The following is a 17,896-nucleotide window of genomic DNA, read 5'->3' as shown; positions in this document are numbered from 1 at the left end:
TTGATAACAAAACTTCACTTCAGCAATTGAAATTTGTAAATGTAAGGTAAAGATACACGTTATGTTATTTAAATTTTGTTAGCCTCCTTTACAAAACATTGAAGAACATTTTTTAAGCGGTGAGTAAAAACTCATCTAAGTGACCTCCTGATTAAAAGTCTGGATCCACCCTTGCATTCAACTAATTTTATGAAACTTCATAAAATTAATTATCGGTTAATATAGTACAGTTAGAAAGCTCAAAGCTATACAGAACCACATATTTTTTTTCCAAAATGACTGCCAAAAATTAAAATATTATTAAATTTCCCATTGGAAGTTACATTTTAACATTTCTCGCCGTTTCAAGGTCCCTAGAGTCGAAATAAAAGATTTTTGGAAAGATGTCTCTGCGTGCGTGTGACTTGAATTAAACTTTATAATATATACTGTAACGTGATAACAAACAAATATATCTTTGGAAAAAATTCCAATAAACGTTTTTTTTTTTTATAAATCAAAAAAAAAAAAGGAAAAAAAAATATTATATACTTCGAGATATTTACAAACAAAAAACGATTTAATCTTAGAAAAATAATATTTTTAACATCTGCTAAGATTTTGAATCTTATTGACAGTTTTTTTTTTATAAAAAATAAAAACCTATAAAAAAACATTACTCAAATTTGGTAAAAATTGAATTTCGACTTAAATATCTTTTCAAAAATTTATGATTATGGCTTCAAACTAATTTTATCCTACAAGAAATATTGTTTTCAACATTCTGTAGGATATTGAGAAAAATCTAATGAACAGTTTTTTTTTACAAAACATAAAAACCTAAAAAAAAACATTAATAAAAGTTGGTAAAAATGTATTTTCGATTCAAATATCTTTTCAAAAATTTGAGATTATGGCTTTCAACTAATTTTTTTTCAGAATATTGGCCTTAAACCAATTTTATATTTAAAAAAATGTTGTTGTCAACATTAAGTACAATTTTAAGAAAAATTGAATTGACAGTTTTTTTTCAAAAACTGAAAACCTAAAAGAAAATTTAACAAAAGTTGTTAAAAATTGATTTCCGACACAAATATCTTTTCACAAATTTGAGATTATGGCTTTCAACTAATTTTTTCATATAAGAAATATTGTTTTCAACATTTGGTAAAATTTTGAGAAAAATCTAATTGACAGTTTCTTTACCAAAAATAAAAACCTAAGCAAAAAAATTTATAAAAGTTGGTAAAAATTGATTTTCGACTCAAATTTTTGAAAATTGGCTTTAAACTACTTTTATCTTTTAAAAAATACCATTGCATTTGTAATTCAGTAAAATTTTGAGAAAAATCTAGTTGCCAGTTTTTTTTACTAAAGATAAAAACCTTACAAAAAAACAGTCCTAAAACTTGGTAAAAATTGATTTTCGACTAATATAGCTTTTCAAAAATTAAACATAGTCTCCTCAAACTTTTTTATTTCACAAAAAATGTTGTTTTCGATATTCAGTAGTTTTTTTTATAAAAATCCAAAAGTCCGTTTTTTATAAAAAAAATTAAATCTATAAAAAATAGTGCGCAAATTTGTTGAAATTTGATGTTCGGTTCTTGATATCTCTCAAATATTTTACATTCATGCATTAATAAAAATTTAAGAAATGCGACTAAAATTGGTAAAAATTTGTTTTCGACTAAAAATCTATTTAACAAAACTAGATTTTCAAACTAAACTATTTCTTTATATGAAAAATATTCAACTAACAATTTTTTAACCCAACACGAAAACCTACAAGCTTTTAAGCAAAACAAATCTACAGACGGGATGAGAAATTATCAGTTTTTTTGCTTTTCTTTCGTTTTTGGTTTTTTCAACAAAAAGAATATTGATAGAATAAACGTACAAATTATGATGTGTTTTTAATAAGGGTTTCCCAATATAAAGGGTGATTTTTTTAGGTTAGGATTTTCATGCATTAGTATTTGACAGATCACGCGGGATTTCAGACATGGTGTCAAAGAGAAAGATGCTCAGTATGCTTTGACATTTCATCATGAATAGACTTACTAACGAGCAACGCTTGCAAATCATTGAATTTTATTACCAAAATCAGTGTTTGGTTCGAAATGTGTTTCGCGCTTTACGTCCGATTTATGGTCTACATAATCGACCAAGTGAGCAAACAATTAATGCGATTGTGACCAAGTTTCGCACTCAGTTTACTTTATTGGACATTAAACCAACCACACGAATGCGTACAGTGCGTACAGAAGAGAATATTGCGTCTGTTTCTGAGAGTGTTGCTGAAGACCGTGAAATGTCGATTCGTCGCCGTTCGCAGTAATTGGGCTTGTGTTATTCGACCATTTTACGCAAAGATCTTGGTGTAAAACCGTATAAAATACAGCTCGTGCAAGAACTGAAGCCGAACGATCTGCCACAACGTCGAATTTTCAGTGAATGGGCCCTACAAAAGTTGGCAGAAAATCCGCTTTTTTATCGACAAATTTTGTTCAGCGATGAGGCTCATTTCTGGTTGAATGGCTACGTAAATAAGCAAAATTGTCGCATTTGGAGTGAAGAGCAACCAGAAGCCGTTCAAGAACTGCCCATGCATCCCGAAAAATGCACTGTTTGGTGTGGTTTGTACGCTGGTGGAATCATTGGACCGTATTTTTTCAAAGATGCTGTTGGACGCAACGTTACGGTGAATGGCGATCGCTATCGTTCAATGCTAACAAACTTTTTGTTGCCAAAAATGGAAGAACTGAACTTGGTTGACATGTAGTTTCAACAAGATGGCGCTACATGCCACACAGCTCGAGATTCTATGGCCATTTTGAGGGAAAACTTCGGAGAACAATTCATCTCAAGGAATGGACCGGTAAGTTGGCCACCAAGATCATGCGATTTGACGCCTTTAGACTATTTTTTGTGGGGCTACGTCAAGTCTAAAGTCTACACAAATAAGCCAGCAACTATTCCAGCTTTGGAAGACAACATTTCCGAAGAAATTCGGGCTATTCCGGCCGAAATGGTCGAAAAAGTTACCCAAAATTGGACTTTCCGAATGGACCACCTAAGACGTAGCCGCGGTCAACATTTAAATGAAATTATCTTCAAAAAGTAAATGTCATGGACCAATCTAACGTTTCAAATAAAGAATCGATGAGATTTTGCAAATTGTATGCGTTTTTTTTTTAAAGTTCTCAAGCTCTTAAAAAATCACCGTTTATTTTAAAAATGATTTCAGGTGTCGGCACTAACACATTCCAGCCGAAAGTGCCAATTTTTTCCCGTATGGGGCCACTTTGGAACCCATGCCAAAGTCAGTATTAACGCGATGTAATTCCTCTTCCAAGGCACAATCGTTTTGGACTTATCTCTGTAGACAAGCGACTCCTCGTAGGCCCAAAAAAGCTAGTTTAGGGGTGTTAAATCACACAAATCGCGTGATAATTCGATCACCATAAATTTCCTTCAATACATTGATTAAATTAATGTGACGCTTGAACCGAATCATTATGTTGGTAGTCAATTTGCACGGTTTACAAACGTTGTTCAGGATTAAGTCTATTCATAATGAAATTATGCCAAACTGAGCATAAATCAAGTGACAGATGTGTAAAAAGACCAATTCAAAAAAAGTACTGTCATATTAAAAACCACAGAAATACCAAAAACACCCGTTATTTATGATACTATATCTATATAAATCAATTTTATCATACATATGCATAAATTGTATGCTTCATAAAATTAAAATAGAAAACATATTACAAATACCATAAAACAGATGCCTGTTCAATTCTATGTACAAAACATACTTCATTTTATGTTCAAATAAGTGTTCGAAACACTTATTTTTACCACACATGATTTTGCTTATACATTCTTGAGCATAACATAATGTACATATTTATGAACTCAAACTTAATCATAATGTTATTCCTTCACAACAACACAAAAATACCTAATAACTTATAAACTAAGATTTTAAGAGAAAATAACATTTCAATCAATTTATTTGATTGATTGAAGAAAAAAAATAGAAATTTTTTTATCTACATACATTATGTATATTTATATAAATTGGGTTTTGCCAAATATTTAATTTGTATTTTATTTTTTGTATTGTGATGTTAAGTGTCAATCAATAAGATGATTCAACATATGGAACATGCCTGTTGTTATTGTTTGTATTTTTATGGCGTCTCAATTTAATTAAGCATCGCGAATACTGACATACTTCAAATTCGGATTCTTACTGTGAACTCGCTTTTGAGCAATTTTAAACACTCTATGAAAGAAGAAAATAATGAGATTGCACTAAAGAGACATGTTCTTTAGTCTTAAGTTTAAGCTAAATTTAAAATGAAAGGTATACACCTTCCCATTCTGTCATTTTATTAAATTTGACAGTCTAGGTCTGTTTGTTTTTAAAATGCAACAATAAACTACCTTATTCCGTAGTAATAAAAATGTTCACTTATGACGTAAGCAAAAACAAAAACTAAAATTGAGATTGTATTTTTGTTTGTAAAATTTTATTTTTAAGAACCTTAATTTCTTAAGTTATTACCTTATTAAAAAAAATCACATGTGGCACATTATAAAAATATTGTGCTAAAGATAAGATCAACCAATAAACTTATTTATTCTCTCTTGATAGCAGCTCTTCTTTTATTTAATGCAGATATCCCATCATCAATATAAATTTGTATGTTATCTACTGTGTTGACAGTTTGTGACATAAATATGACAGCTTGTCAATGATCTAGAGTAAAATAGACAACTTTTTTGTTAATGTAATTTAAAACAATAATTGAGCACATTTATTTTGGGCAACATATCGATTGATATAAAATGACAGTTGTTCGCGTTGAAGGAAGAGAAATTCGATTCTAGATTTATCTACTTTGATTGGTAGTCCGGAAAAGGAAACACCATTAAAATGCTTTTAAAAGTGCTTCTTTCTGATTTTGAATTCCCAAAAATCGGAAACATTAAGCTAGTTTAGACGAAAAGTGTATAGTATCTGATGGAACAGCTGTCAAAAACTTGGCTTACAATGGGCAGATTCAGACGACATAAGGGACTTGAAAGTTAGGCAAGTTTCTATTATCTGATTGGGCAGCTGCCAAAATATTACCTTCCAATTAAGGCAACTTTAATGGAAAATTGACTGGAAAGTTAGTCAAGATAAATCTCCCTAACTATTAAGTCAAGTCTACTTCTATCAAAATGGCAACTGAAAACTTAACTTTATTACTCTCTAATTTATTTATTTTCTGCACAATGCCTTCTGTAAAAGGTTTCCTTGTCAATTTGGAAAAAGAAAAAACTAATAATTCTTTACAATACAAAATACAAATCATGATGGTCTTGAAGCTTGCTGAGGAGTGCTTTGTAGACAATAATTTTGTTGGTTCTTTTTCTACTATGAACTTAAAGTAGACGTTTAAGAAATAAAGTAAACATTTTTGACTGCAAATGAACTATCTTATGTTGCTTGAACCTGTCCAATCAAGGCAACATTATTGGAAAGTTTACGGGAAAGTTGTTTAGGAAAATCTCCCTTAATTTTAAGTCAAGATTAGTTATGTAAAAATGTAAGCTGACCATTTTTTTCTATCCAACCTACTCGTATCTGAACTTCATAAATAGTGTAGAAAGGTTAATCATCATATAAGAAAAAGTATTTTTCTACAATGCAAAACATAGTTTATGATGAACTTGTAACCTGTGTAAGGAGTTTCTTTAGTATCTAAAGAATTGATGATAGTAAGTTCTGCAAGTAAAAGATAGTCAATCTAAATTCAAAGTTTGAAAATAATGACAGCTGAAAAACGAATTGGTTGCCTTGGTGTTAATTCACATTAAAAAATGCATTTGATTGAAATGAATTCCCTTATGTTTCTTTAAATATCCAATTGATTTTCAATTAAGACAACTTTATAGGAAAATTGACTTAAAAGTAAGTCAAGAAAAATCTCCCTAAAACTATCAAGTCAATTCTATTTATGCCAAAATGACAGATAATCATGATTTTTCAATTAACTGAAAGCTGAACTTTATTACTCCATGATTTTTTTTTGCACAATTCAATTTAATGTTTCTTTTCAAATTGAAATTGAATATTAAAAAAATAAAACTTATTTAAAATACAAAACACAAGTCTAGAGGGACTTGCCTAAGAAGTTTTTTTTGTAGACAATTGTGATTTTAGTAGTTTTAGCTCAATCAACTGATAGAAGAGGTAAAGTTCCGAGTTTAAAGTTTATGACAGTTGACCGACTAATTAGTTTCATTGGTCAAAATTTACATTCATTTCCAGTTAACTGGAAATGAAATCCTGCCCAATTTCAATCACATCCTATATAATTTACTTATGGTGTTTTCCATGGGAGAATTTAAATTTCATTTAAATATTGATTTTTTGAGGTGCATGGAACACGATTGGAAATGTTTTTTTTCTTCATTGTGTTAGTCTAACTTCGTGTACGTATATATTTACGAGTGGAGTAGAGCTGTCAAGTTTCCAGTAAACATTTTCTAATAATTGTATTGGTATTAGTACAAGAAGTGATAAATCTGCTGAAACATCCAGATCTGCAGATTTTATCTTAAATCAAAAATAAATCAATTTTTGTTTGATTCATGGAAAGCAAAAACAGAGAAAGTTCATCTTCAACATGTTTAGATCAAAATTAAATTGATTTATTTTACAAATTAGTTTTTTTGTCTTTGTAAATGAACTCTTGCCCATCAGTCCATTTCAAGTGGTATCAATTTCAGGAAGATAAAAAAGTGTCATAAGGATTTTATATTATCCCAAATATTTTGAACAGCTGTCACATGCAAACCATTTTAAATCATCTAAATTTCACTTTTGTTTTAAAGAAATCATTTAATTTGAAAATTGTAAACAATTGTTATTGTCAACAAATTGCCAGAATCACAAAGTTAAATCAATCAATACAAATTAATTTAATTCGCAAGTTGATTACGATATGTTCTTATGTACAAACATGAAACTCTGGTGTTATTGCCTCTTAAATATTTTATGCCTGACACATTGTTTACAATGAAGTTAATTGGCTGAAGTTTAAAATGACAGCATATACAAAAATAAAATAAAAGAAAAAAAAAACATGAAATTAAAAAAGACTTGAGATCATTCTTCATCTTCATCTTCATGTAGTGCTGATGGTGTTTATGTGCAATAATAATAATTGCTCCTAATTCCATGGAATCTGGAATATGATTTTGTGGCTTGAGCTGGTTTGTTCTTGTTATTGATGCAGCTTCCAGCTTCATATGCCTGTTGTATGAAGTTTAACACATGCCAAATAATTTGACATTCTTAATACCGACGTTAAACTATCAAAATTATAAGGCCATGAAAAATAATATTATGATGGCTGTAATTTGCATCTGTCAAATTGACAAATAATTTCCGATTGTTTACCTTAAAAACTTACAATAATTTGCCCTTACTATGATTTCCACCATCTGTACAAAGTTTGTACTAAAATTACGCTAATCGACGCATTAACACATTAACTTTTAAAGTAAAATATGTGCCTCATTGTTAACGTTTTTTTTTTTTTTTTAACTTGAACACGTTTGATTATATTACTCTCTCATATATTCCGAACTGGTTGTGGTTGGTTTTAGCAGTATTTGCTGTGCAAAACCAGCTAAAGCTAGTTCACTAATCGATCGTACCAAATGACCAAAATTACATATTTTGCTTTTTTGTTTTTGTTTATTTTTAGAGAAGCGCTTCCACGCCTTGACAACTACAGAACATCAAAGAGGAACCTTAAGCGACCCTCTATTGGGGAGTTACATGGCGAAGAGACATTGGAACCACGGGTAAGTTTGTGTGTACCTAGAAGAGTGTAAAGACGTCATCTTTTACTTTCCGTTTCTTATTATTTTTGTTTTGTTATATTTTCTCCTGTCTCTAATAATTGTGGTCAGGTTAATTTATATTAACTGATCTAAGATTTGTGTATCAATTATTTTTGTTAGTTTAAAGAGTAATGCAATTATTTTTCACTAATTCTGTCAGACAAGAACTTATAACTCCTTTAAGTCAAACTATTCTGCTACTCTCTTTTGCTTGTTCTAAGTCTGTTCAAAGGAGAATTAGATTACCAAAAAAGCGAAATGCCGAACGGGGCTTATTTCTCATTACTTTTTGAAGTATGTAATTGTTTTTCAAAACCATTGTGTTTTTTTAGACCTATGTTTTTCAATTTGGTAATCCTTTTTTTCGTAGTTAGGTTTTTTAACAGCTGTCACTTGATTTTCGCTCAGTTTGGTTTGCCATTCCATAATGAATAGTTTTAAACTTAAGCTAAGTGCACACGATTGTAAGATCTTCTAATATTGGCCGAAATGTTTAAAGTCTTTCAATAACATCCAAATAGGTGACAACTGGCAATTTTTTATCAAGTGAAAATTGTGCGTTTATTCGGTGGTAAAAAATCGGATGACAATAGCTACAACTTTTTGTTTTTTAATTATAAGTTTTGCATATTACAAGACTTTAAAAAATCAAAGAAATTAGTAGACTAGGAAGAAAATTTTCTCGACAGATGACAGAGAATATGAACATTTATTTTAGAAGTGCAAGCAACATGTCATTGCAAAAACTTTTTAGAAAACATAAAATTAAAAAAAAATATATTAATGAACCAAACGAAAACGATTTTTTCGCATTTTCTGTCATTTAAATTTACTTTCGTTGACTGTCATTTTAATAACGGCGCTAATGTCTTGTCAAACCGTTTCCATAGGTAGTTTATGGTCCACACAACCGCTATTCCACAAACATCGCCTGGTATCCATGTCTTGGATAGATTTTTTCATACGGTGACTTCTTGATTCTTTCCATTTTCCTAGTTCTTACATTATTTTAAAATCCTGATAACCTTTTTTTTTGTTTCCTCCTCAAAAACTGTCTGCCAATTTCAAATTGGATGATATGTACATATAGTTAACAAGGAACATCATTCAATATCCCATTAGTAGACAATCGTCAAATTATTTGAAAATACAAACAATTGGGTCTTAAGACGACTTCTAACGATTGCAAGAAGTTTTGTAATTTTTTGATAGAGTATTTTCTGAAGATTGTTTGCAAATTTTTTCCTGTCACTTTTGACAAATAAAATAGGTTGTTTACAAAGTAAATATTTTCGGAATATTTGTTACAAATTTTTTCCTGTCACTTTTGACAAATAAAAAAGGTTAATAGAAAATTGCTAAAAATGTTTTGCGAAAAATCTGCTAATATTGGATTTTTCAATCGTTGGTATACTTAGCCTTATTCTTGAACAACATTTTTAAATCGTTCAAATTTATTACCAACTTACACTCAAACGACGCAAGGAAACAATCAATTTTTGGAAAATATTTAGTGAGCAGCAGGATACCGCCAATGCCTTTTCCGACCGAGTATCCCTAGAGCTTGCGAGAAACCCTACAACGGACGAGATGTGCTCGGAGACCCACTGGCAGCTTTGCAAAACAATCCATCAGGAATGCTGCAGAGGAGGTGCTAGGATTCTCACAGCCGCCACCAAGGACTCTGAGTGTGATCAGGTAAACAAAGCCAAAACGGAGGCATACAGATTGTGCCAGCAAAGGAGGACACGATCTTCCCGCCAGCTCTATATCAACAAGAGAAGGGATGAGAACCGCTTGCTCAGAAAAAAAAAAGCCCATAAGCAAGCGGAAAGTCGAGGAGATCCAGGGATATTTTAACAGGAAACAGGTGCGTATCTTTTATAGAAGAGTAAAACAAAAAAACATAGGGATTCACTAGCCGCCCTGGAGCCTGCAAAGATAAGGAGGGCGATACCGTAGTCGAGACGCAGTCAATGGTAAAAATCTGAAGAGATCATTTCAACCAGCTTCTAAATGGTAATAAAGTCAACGATTCCGCAAGCGAGCAGCGACGTCAAATCCATTTGGTTGACGATCTTGAGTTCCACCCACCCGACTAGAGTGAAATTGAACTAGCCATCACCAGGCTGAAGTCGAACAAAGTGGCCGGAAATGACGGTCTGCAGGCGGAGCATTTTAAGTACTCTAGAGCAGATCTGGTAAGGAGCATGCACCAGCTAGTTACTAAAATTTGGTGGGAAGAAAGCATGCTGCATGGTGAAACTTAAGCACCATCTGATCCATAAAATAGGTGACCGCCTTCTCTGCGCCAATTACACAGGCATTAGCATATTGAACATCGCGTGGACCTTGTCCAGAGTAATATGTGAACGCCTGAAGCCATTTACTGACAAACTAATTGGCCCTTACCAGTATGACCTCAGGCCTGGAAAATCTACCATCGACTAAATTCTCACTCTACGCCAAATCCTGGAAAAGACCCAAGAACATAACATCGAAACACACCATTTTTTCATCAATTTTAAAGCAGCTTATGACAGTGTAGTCAGGAACACACTACACCGTGTCATATTGAGTTTTGGTAACCCTACCAAACTGATAAGACTTATCAGGATGACGCTGGAAAATGCTCGTTGCTGCGTCAAAATTGGAAGAGATCCGACCGAAACCTTCGAAATTACCAGAGGACTTCGACAAGGCAATGCGATGCGCCGTCATGTAGCTGTTTCAATATTGTTCTTGAAAGAGTGGTGCGCAACACCGACGCTAATAAAAGTGACACCATCTTTCAAAAATCCACACAATATCTTGGATATGCAGATGACATCGACATTATGGAAAGAACCAAACGAACAGTGACGTCTGTTGTCGTGCCTGATGCAAAGTAAATGGGTCTTTACATTAACGAGGACAAAACGAAAAATTTAATGTCGTCAGATAGAGTTGATTGGTCAAAATGTGACAATTGACAGGTACAGCTTCGAGCTGGTAAATGAATTTGTTTATCTGGGCACTGCTGTTAATTCTGGAAAAGACATCAGCGCGGAGATCAAACGCAGAATTACCGTTGCTAATCGTTGTTTCTTTGGCCTAAGTAAGCAGTTGAGGAATAAGGCCCTATCGCGAAGTACCAAAGAGACACTGTACAAAACTTTAATCATCCTAGTCTTGCTGTATGGTGCAGAAGCATGGACCCTCTCCCAGTCGGATGAAGGATCTCTTGGTATCTTCGAGAGGAAGGTTCTGCGTACGATCTATGGCCCGGTTTGTGTTGACAGGCAAAGTAACATTTGGCGGAGAAGATTTAATCAAGAGTTATACGAGCTGTACAGAGATTTTCCACTGGTCAAAAAACTGCGTGTTCAACGTTAAGCGAATGAACATCGGAGCTCCAGCCCGTAAGGTATTCAACGCCAAGCCTGAAGGAACAAGAAGTAGGGGCAGGCCTCATCTCCGGTGGAGTGATCAAGTTGAGGCCGACTTACGACAACTTGGCGTTCGAAACTGGAGGCAGCAAGCTAGAGGTCGAGTAAGCTGGCGAAAGTTATTACTTGAGGTCCGGGAGTAAAGTATTTACATTACATTACATTGGGTGGCGCAACAGTCCGTTGTGAACCAGGGCCTAGTGACTTACAACTCGCAACCATTCCTGTGTGCGAGTACTGTTGGCAGGAATGGAAGGGACCTACAATTTAAAGCCGAATCCGAACGGCTAATTTGAGAAAGCACTTTTTCATGACAAGAATTACTCTTGAAGGAATTGTCAATTCCTCGCAAGAGGCAGTACCCGCGAAAATTATTTTTTTAAATTAAGGTGGCATAGGCAGGGATTGAACCCAAGACCCCTTGCATGACAGTCCAACGCACTAACCATCATGCCACGGGTACTACTAAAGTATTTAGTGAGCTTATTATCTCACGTTGTTGGCTTCTAGCATGGCGTGTGAAAATTTAAGGGATGCAATCATCAAAGCTTTATCTGTCAAAACAAAGGAACAAATAACACATTAAGACATTAGGGAAGGATTAGCGTGAAACCTATAAGATAACTGTTTTCAGAATTGAAATGTCTATCAATTTTTGTGTGGAGAGATCTGACAGCTTTAGAAAAATGTAAGCAAGTTTTAAAAATCTAATCTGACACGACCAAAACGATGTAACGATCTGTTTCCTTTTCTCTAAATTTTTGTATATTCTGTGCATTTGTGTCTAAGCCGTACAAATTTGATTGTAGGTTCCTGTGATTTAAGCAAAATAATTTTTCTTGGACAGAAAATAAGAGTTCTTCGAAATGTCAAAATGAGATTTTAAGAAAGAAACACAATACAATCATCATGTTTATGATACGTATGTATGTATGTGTGTGTATTTATATATTTACTGTATCCATACAAAACAAAACTTATTTTTGTTATACTTGGATGACATTATAATGTGACATAACAAAATTGATTTATTTAGCACCTTAAAGGCGGGTGATTATTAGAAGTCTTCTTTTTTTATTTCCAAACTCATTTGACAAATCAATTAGCATGCTTTTACTGTCTAATAAGTATTAATAGTACGAAAACACTCATCTGGAAGATTACTGATAAATTAACACAATTTGACGGAACAGTGATAAGTGATATAGTATAACAATGATAGGTATATAATTCCTGTTAAAACTAGGCTATAAGTACAATGAATATCATTACTATTATTCATGGCGGAAAATGTTTCCGCTTTTTTTGTAACAAACAATACGAAATATTTATTTATTTGTTTAATATTCGTTTATGATTATCACATTATTATGGGTTAAGGTTATGTTTAAAGAATTGTCATGTTCTTTTATATGGCGACATAAAATAACCGACAAATTAATACAGAATGAATAAACATAAACACATTATAAGTAATTAGACTTTAATAGAAAAAATAGATTTTATGTTTTTATACAGTTATGTTTTACTTTGAAGTACACATGTAAAGTTTGATGATCAAAAATTAGGGACTTTTTTTAGTGTGATAATTAGATGTGTTAATATGTACATTGTTTTTTGGAAATTTTGTGTTCGTGTATAACAGAATTAAAGGCATAATTATTGAAGTTGTAATGGTTCAGCATTTTATCCAAATTGCCTATTGGAGTACTCTAATTTTATGTTATAATAGATTAATACCATAATTTTTTAATTCATTGAAATCACTTTTAACAATGAACGCATTTTGATCATAATACAATTCATTAAAGTCGTTTATTCTATAAACATAGTACATAGATAAATTAATAGATCGATTGTACCTTGCAATTTTAAGCAATCATAAAAAGAAGTAAATAATGAGTTTTTAATAAGAAATTTAATTTTGAATATCTCTATTTTTTAGCTGTCATTTGACAAGTAAGAACTATACCATTATTAAACATGAGACAATACACACTCCAACAAAGCATTTAAGTCATTTTTGAAGCTGAATTCTATTGACATTTGACAAGTAAGAACTACGCCATCATTAAAAATGGAACGATAAACATCCAACAATGCATTGAAATTTTTTTTTCTCTGTCTGTCACTTTTCCAAACTGCCTATGGGAAATCATTATTTTTTAAAACGCAATGAGTTGCAGTATAGAAAATTAAATTGAGAAAAGTGACTGCAGAAATGTTCAAATGGTAGACATGTGCATTCAAGAGGACACAAGCGTCCACAGGTTTTTTCTCTTTTCAAAACCCACCTCTGTCTATCAACTCTTACTCTCACCTCCCCGCGGTGAACATCGGGTGCCTAGTACCTCAACTGGAGATTGGGTTCCAACCCCAGTGGAAAGTTGTTGGGGGCAGCAAACGAGAGAGAGGAGATAGAGGTGTTCCCACTTAAGGCACCTCTCCTTATCCAGGCGGCAGCGGACGAATTCTCGAGATAGAATCAATGGTGGCGTTTACAGTTATAGTAAGGTTGAACTACTTAGTGAACACCTTATAGGGCTTCTTCGACATATTCGGAGCCCAGGCCTGTAAGGAGCGGTTTATCCGGCTCCCCTTCCTTTTAGTTATACTAAGGATCTGGCCCTCCAGGTTGGGGGTTGTGCCGTCGGGGTGACTTCCTGGCCACGTAAAAATACATTAAGTTTCGAAGCACCAACAAGCCTCGGATAGGCACGGATTCACTGTTGACAACCCACGCAAACGAAATAAGGACAACGAACTTCGGATATGTACGTGGAATGTTAGGTCCCTTAACAGACCACGTGCAGCCGAACAATTAGCGGAAGCCCTAAACTCCTCCAAGGCAGATATAACAGCCATCCAAGAAGTGCGATGGGATGGACGTGGCAAACGCAAATAAAAAGACTGCGATATCTACTACGGCGACTGCTACCGAGAACAAAGACAGCGTCTATTTGGGTGTGGATTTGTTGTTGGAACTAGGCTCAGGCAAAAAGTCTTGAGTTTCAACAGTGTGAGCGAGCGCATCAGGACAATCCGCATTAAGGTTAAATTCGCCAACATAAGCCTAATATGCGCGCATGCCCCAACAGAGGAGAAAGATGAAGACACCAAAGACAAAGATGCCCTGGCTATGACATTAAAATTGTCTAAGGAGATTTTAATGCCAAGCTAGGAAGAGAAGACATCTTTGGTGGCATAATCGGGAGATACAGCCTGCACGACACCACCTCCGACAACGGATTCAGGCTGCGGGGCGAGACGTTCTGGTAGCTAGTACGCAGTTCACGCATCTCAATATCCACAAGGGGACATGGAAATCTCCTGATCAATCAACCGTCAACCAGATTGACCACATTGCAATCGACGCACGACACTTCTCCAGTATCCAGGATATCCGAACAATCCGAGAGGCCAACATTGACTCGGACCACTACCTCGTTGTAGCCAAGGTACGGCTACGGATATCCCGATCCAAGCCAAAACAAGGAAATACTGTGAGAAGATTCGACGTTAGACGGCTACAATCGCAAGAGACTGCCATGTCCTTTTCCGATCGAACAACAACAACATTGCCTTGCAGCCATCAGAGATGCCGCCTCTGAAGTGCTAGTTTTCACACGGCCACCACAGCGAAAGCCCTGGTTTGACGACGAATGCCGGCAAGCGCACGCAGCGAAACAAGAGGCATACAAAACGGCGCTGAACAAAAGGACTAGAGCTGCTCGCGAGCTCTACGAGCAGAAGAGGAGAGAGGAACACCGGCTTCTTAGATGGAAAAAAAGAGAGCATGAGAAGCGCTCGATCGAGGAGATAGAGGGATGTCACAACAGGAATGAGGTTCGTAAATTTTACCAAAAGGTAAAAAAAACCTCCCAAGGGTACCAGCCACGAATCGAAGCCTGTAAAGACGATCAGGGGAACATCGTAGTAGAACCCCAGTCGATGCTGAGAATATGGAAAGACCACTTCTCCAAAGTATATAACGGCGATGACGAAGCGAATCCCGCTGTAAGGGAGATAGAACCACTCAAACTCGGCGACGCAGATCAACAATTCCGCCTATTAAATTCGCTGCCGAACTATTCAAAGCAGCAGGCGATGACTTGGTACGGAGCATCATCTGCAAAATATGGTCGGAAGAAAGCATGCCCGATGAGTGGAATCTCAGCATAGTGTGCCCGATACATAAGAAAAGAGACCCTCTAAACTGCGCCAACTACAGACGCATCAGTCTCCTTAACATTGCGTATAATTTCCTCTCTGCCATATTATATGAACGTCTGAAGCCATTCGTTAACAACCTGATTGGTCCTTATCAGTGTGGCTTCAGACCAGGAAAGTCCACTATCGATCAAATAAATATAGGGACCGAGCTGGCTGGAGACGCTTGTTGGTTGAGGCCCAGGTCCACCCCGGTCTATAGCGCCACCTTAAGTAAGTAAGTAAGTAAGACTTCTAGAAATTTGACTAAATAAATTGATTACACACAACGCGATTTTAACACATAAGTGAATGCAGTACAGATGTCTGGCAAATCTTACAAAATTGTCAGATCTGTCATTAAAGAAATTGGCTGCGTTCAATCTCAGACAGGTAGGGTATCCGGATACCTTTTTGTTAGTGTTTTACGTGTAAAAGAACTGCTGAGATGTCAAAAAAGGAATCCAAAGGTACCCAAGAATGTCAGGGTTATGTAGGTATCTGGCAGAACAGCTGATTCAACAAATGGTTGAATTTCAAGAAACTTGAAAATTGATTTCAGCTTTTTGTATTTGTTCGTAAACAAAACATACAAAATGTTAGTTAAAGTTGTATTTGAGGGTGTTCTGTACATAATAGACGACGAAGAAGCTATTTTCCTCCTATATCTTACTATATCTAGGTATTGTCACTTCATAATAGTCCTAATTTCTGTAAGGATAGGTAGGTAGAAATGGCGATCTCAAGGCAACCTAGCCTGAGATCTAATTAGCGCTGTAGTGCGCCGTTTTGATACCAAAAACTCGTTTGACCTTTGATTGAAAGGGATAGATTGATAGAGAAACTTCATAGCGCTTATGTTAGAGCCATTTCGTCGCATTGAGAAAAAAGATAAGGTCTCTAATCTTTGTCTCAGATAGCTCATCAAGTTCTTGAAAGAATGCTTTTCCAAAATATTTCATTCTAGTGTTTGCCAAAGCAGGACATTTGCAGAGGAAATGGATTATCGTTTCACTTTCTCTTTGGTCACTACAACTACGGCAAAAGGTGTTGTAAGAGATACCCTACTTCTCTGCATGAACTCCTATAGGCCAATGTCCGGTACAAACCGCAACAATCCTGGCTATGCCATGCCTTGGCCTGCATAGAAAATCGTTTGTACGGGTTTGATTATAGGTGGGCCATATCTTCCTAGATATAATGCAGTTGGGTAAATTGCTCCACCTTCGGTTTGATTCAGTTTGGTAGATAGAAAAGATTTTACCCTTCATAGCACCAAGAGGAATGTTAACCATTTCCGCAAGTGAGCTTTGAAGGGCCGATCCTTGCCTGGCTAGCTCGTCAGCCCGTTCATTTCCCACGATACCACTATGGTCCGGAACCCAGTGCAGGGTGACACAGAGGTTAATATTCAAGCTCGCAAGCTCATCGCGACATTACTGGACCAATTTGGATGAGGATATGGCCAAGTTAATGGATTTGACAGCTGCCTGACTGTCTGTAAAGATAGCCGCATTTTGGTTTTGGTTTGGGTTTTGTTTAAGTATCTTACATGCCCCCTTATTGCCAGCAGTTTAGCCTGAAAAACGCTAGCAAAGTCAGGAAGCCTAAAGGATTTGGCTACATTATGGGAATCAGAAAAGATCCCAGAACCAACTCCGCACTCCATCTTTGAGCCGTCAGTAAAGATGGTTGTGTCGAAACCTATCGACACGATGTCATCCTCCCAATCTTCTCTCGATGGGATAATAACCTTAAAACCCTTACTAAGGTTCAAAGTAGGAGTGCAGTAGTCAGTATCTACGAGATAATAGCGCTGCAGGAAACTATGTATTTAATAAAAAGGTCGATTGGTAAAAGATCCAAAATAACGTTTAAGGCGTCCGTTGGGCAAGTACGCATGGCCCATGTGGTACCCACGCAAGCTGTCCTCTGAACCTTCTTTAGCTTATTAATGTTATAGGCTTTGCTAAGAGCAGGCCACCACACAATCGAACCATATGTTAAGATAGGGCGTACTACGGCTGTGTACGTTCATAAAATCATCTTCGACTGAAGTCCCCACTTTTTGCCGAAAGTTTTGCTGCAGGCGTAGAAGGCAACACAGGCCTTCTTAACCCATACTTCAATATTTAGTTTCCAGTTTAGTTTAGGGTCGAGTATAACTCCTAAATATTTTGCACAAGAATACAATTATAGGATTTGACCGTTGAGTCGAGGTAGCGTGAAGGGCGGTACTTTAGTTTTGGTGGTAAAGAGCAACAGTTCAGTTTTACTTTGGTTAACTCCTAGTCTACAACTCGTGGCCCAGTTGCTAACTTTCTTCAAAGCTGACTCCGTGATTTCACTAATTACAGAGGTGT

General features: G+C 35.3%; 1 protein-coding gene across 3 annotated transcripts in view; it reads left to right on the top strand.

The window, feature by feature from the left end:
- Positions 1 to 17,896, top strand: part of LOC129938415 (bumetanide-sensitive sodium-(potassium)-chloride cotransporter) — a 108,120-nt gene that overhangs the window by 63,770 nt on the left and 26,454 nt on the right. For all 3 annotated transcript variants that reach the window (XM_056045962.1, XM_056045960.1, XM_056045961.1), the window contains exon 2: positions 7,758 to 7,857. In XM_056045962.1, the coding sequence (XP_055901937.1) occupies positions 7,758 to 7,857 (100 nt within the window). The remainder of the gene's footprint in view (positions 1 to 7,757; positions 7,858 to 17,896) is intronic.

This window comes from Eupeodes corollae, chromosome 1 (assembly GCF_945859685.1).
Source record: "Eupeodes corollae chromosome 1, idEupCoro1.1, whole genome shotgun sequence".
Classification (NCBI taxonomy): Eukaryota; Metazoa; Arthropoda; class Insecta; order Diptera; family Syrphidae; genus Eupeodes; species Eupeodes corollae.
This window is presented reverse-complemented; position numbering and strand designations above follow the sequence as displayed.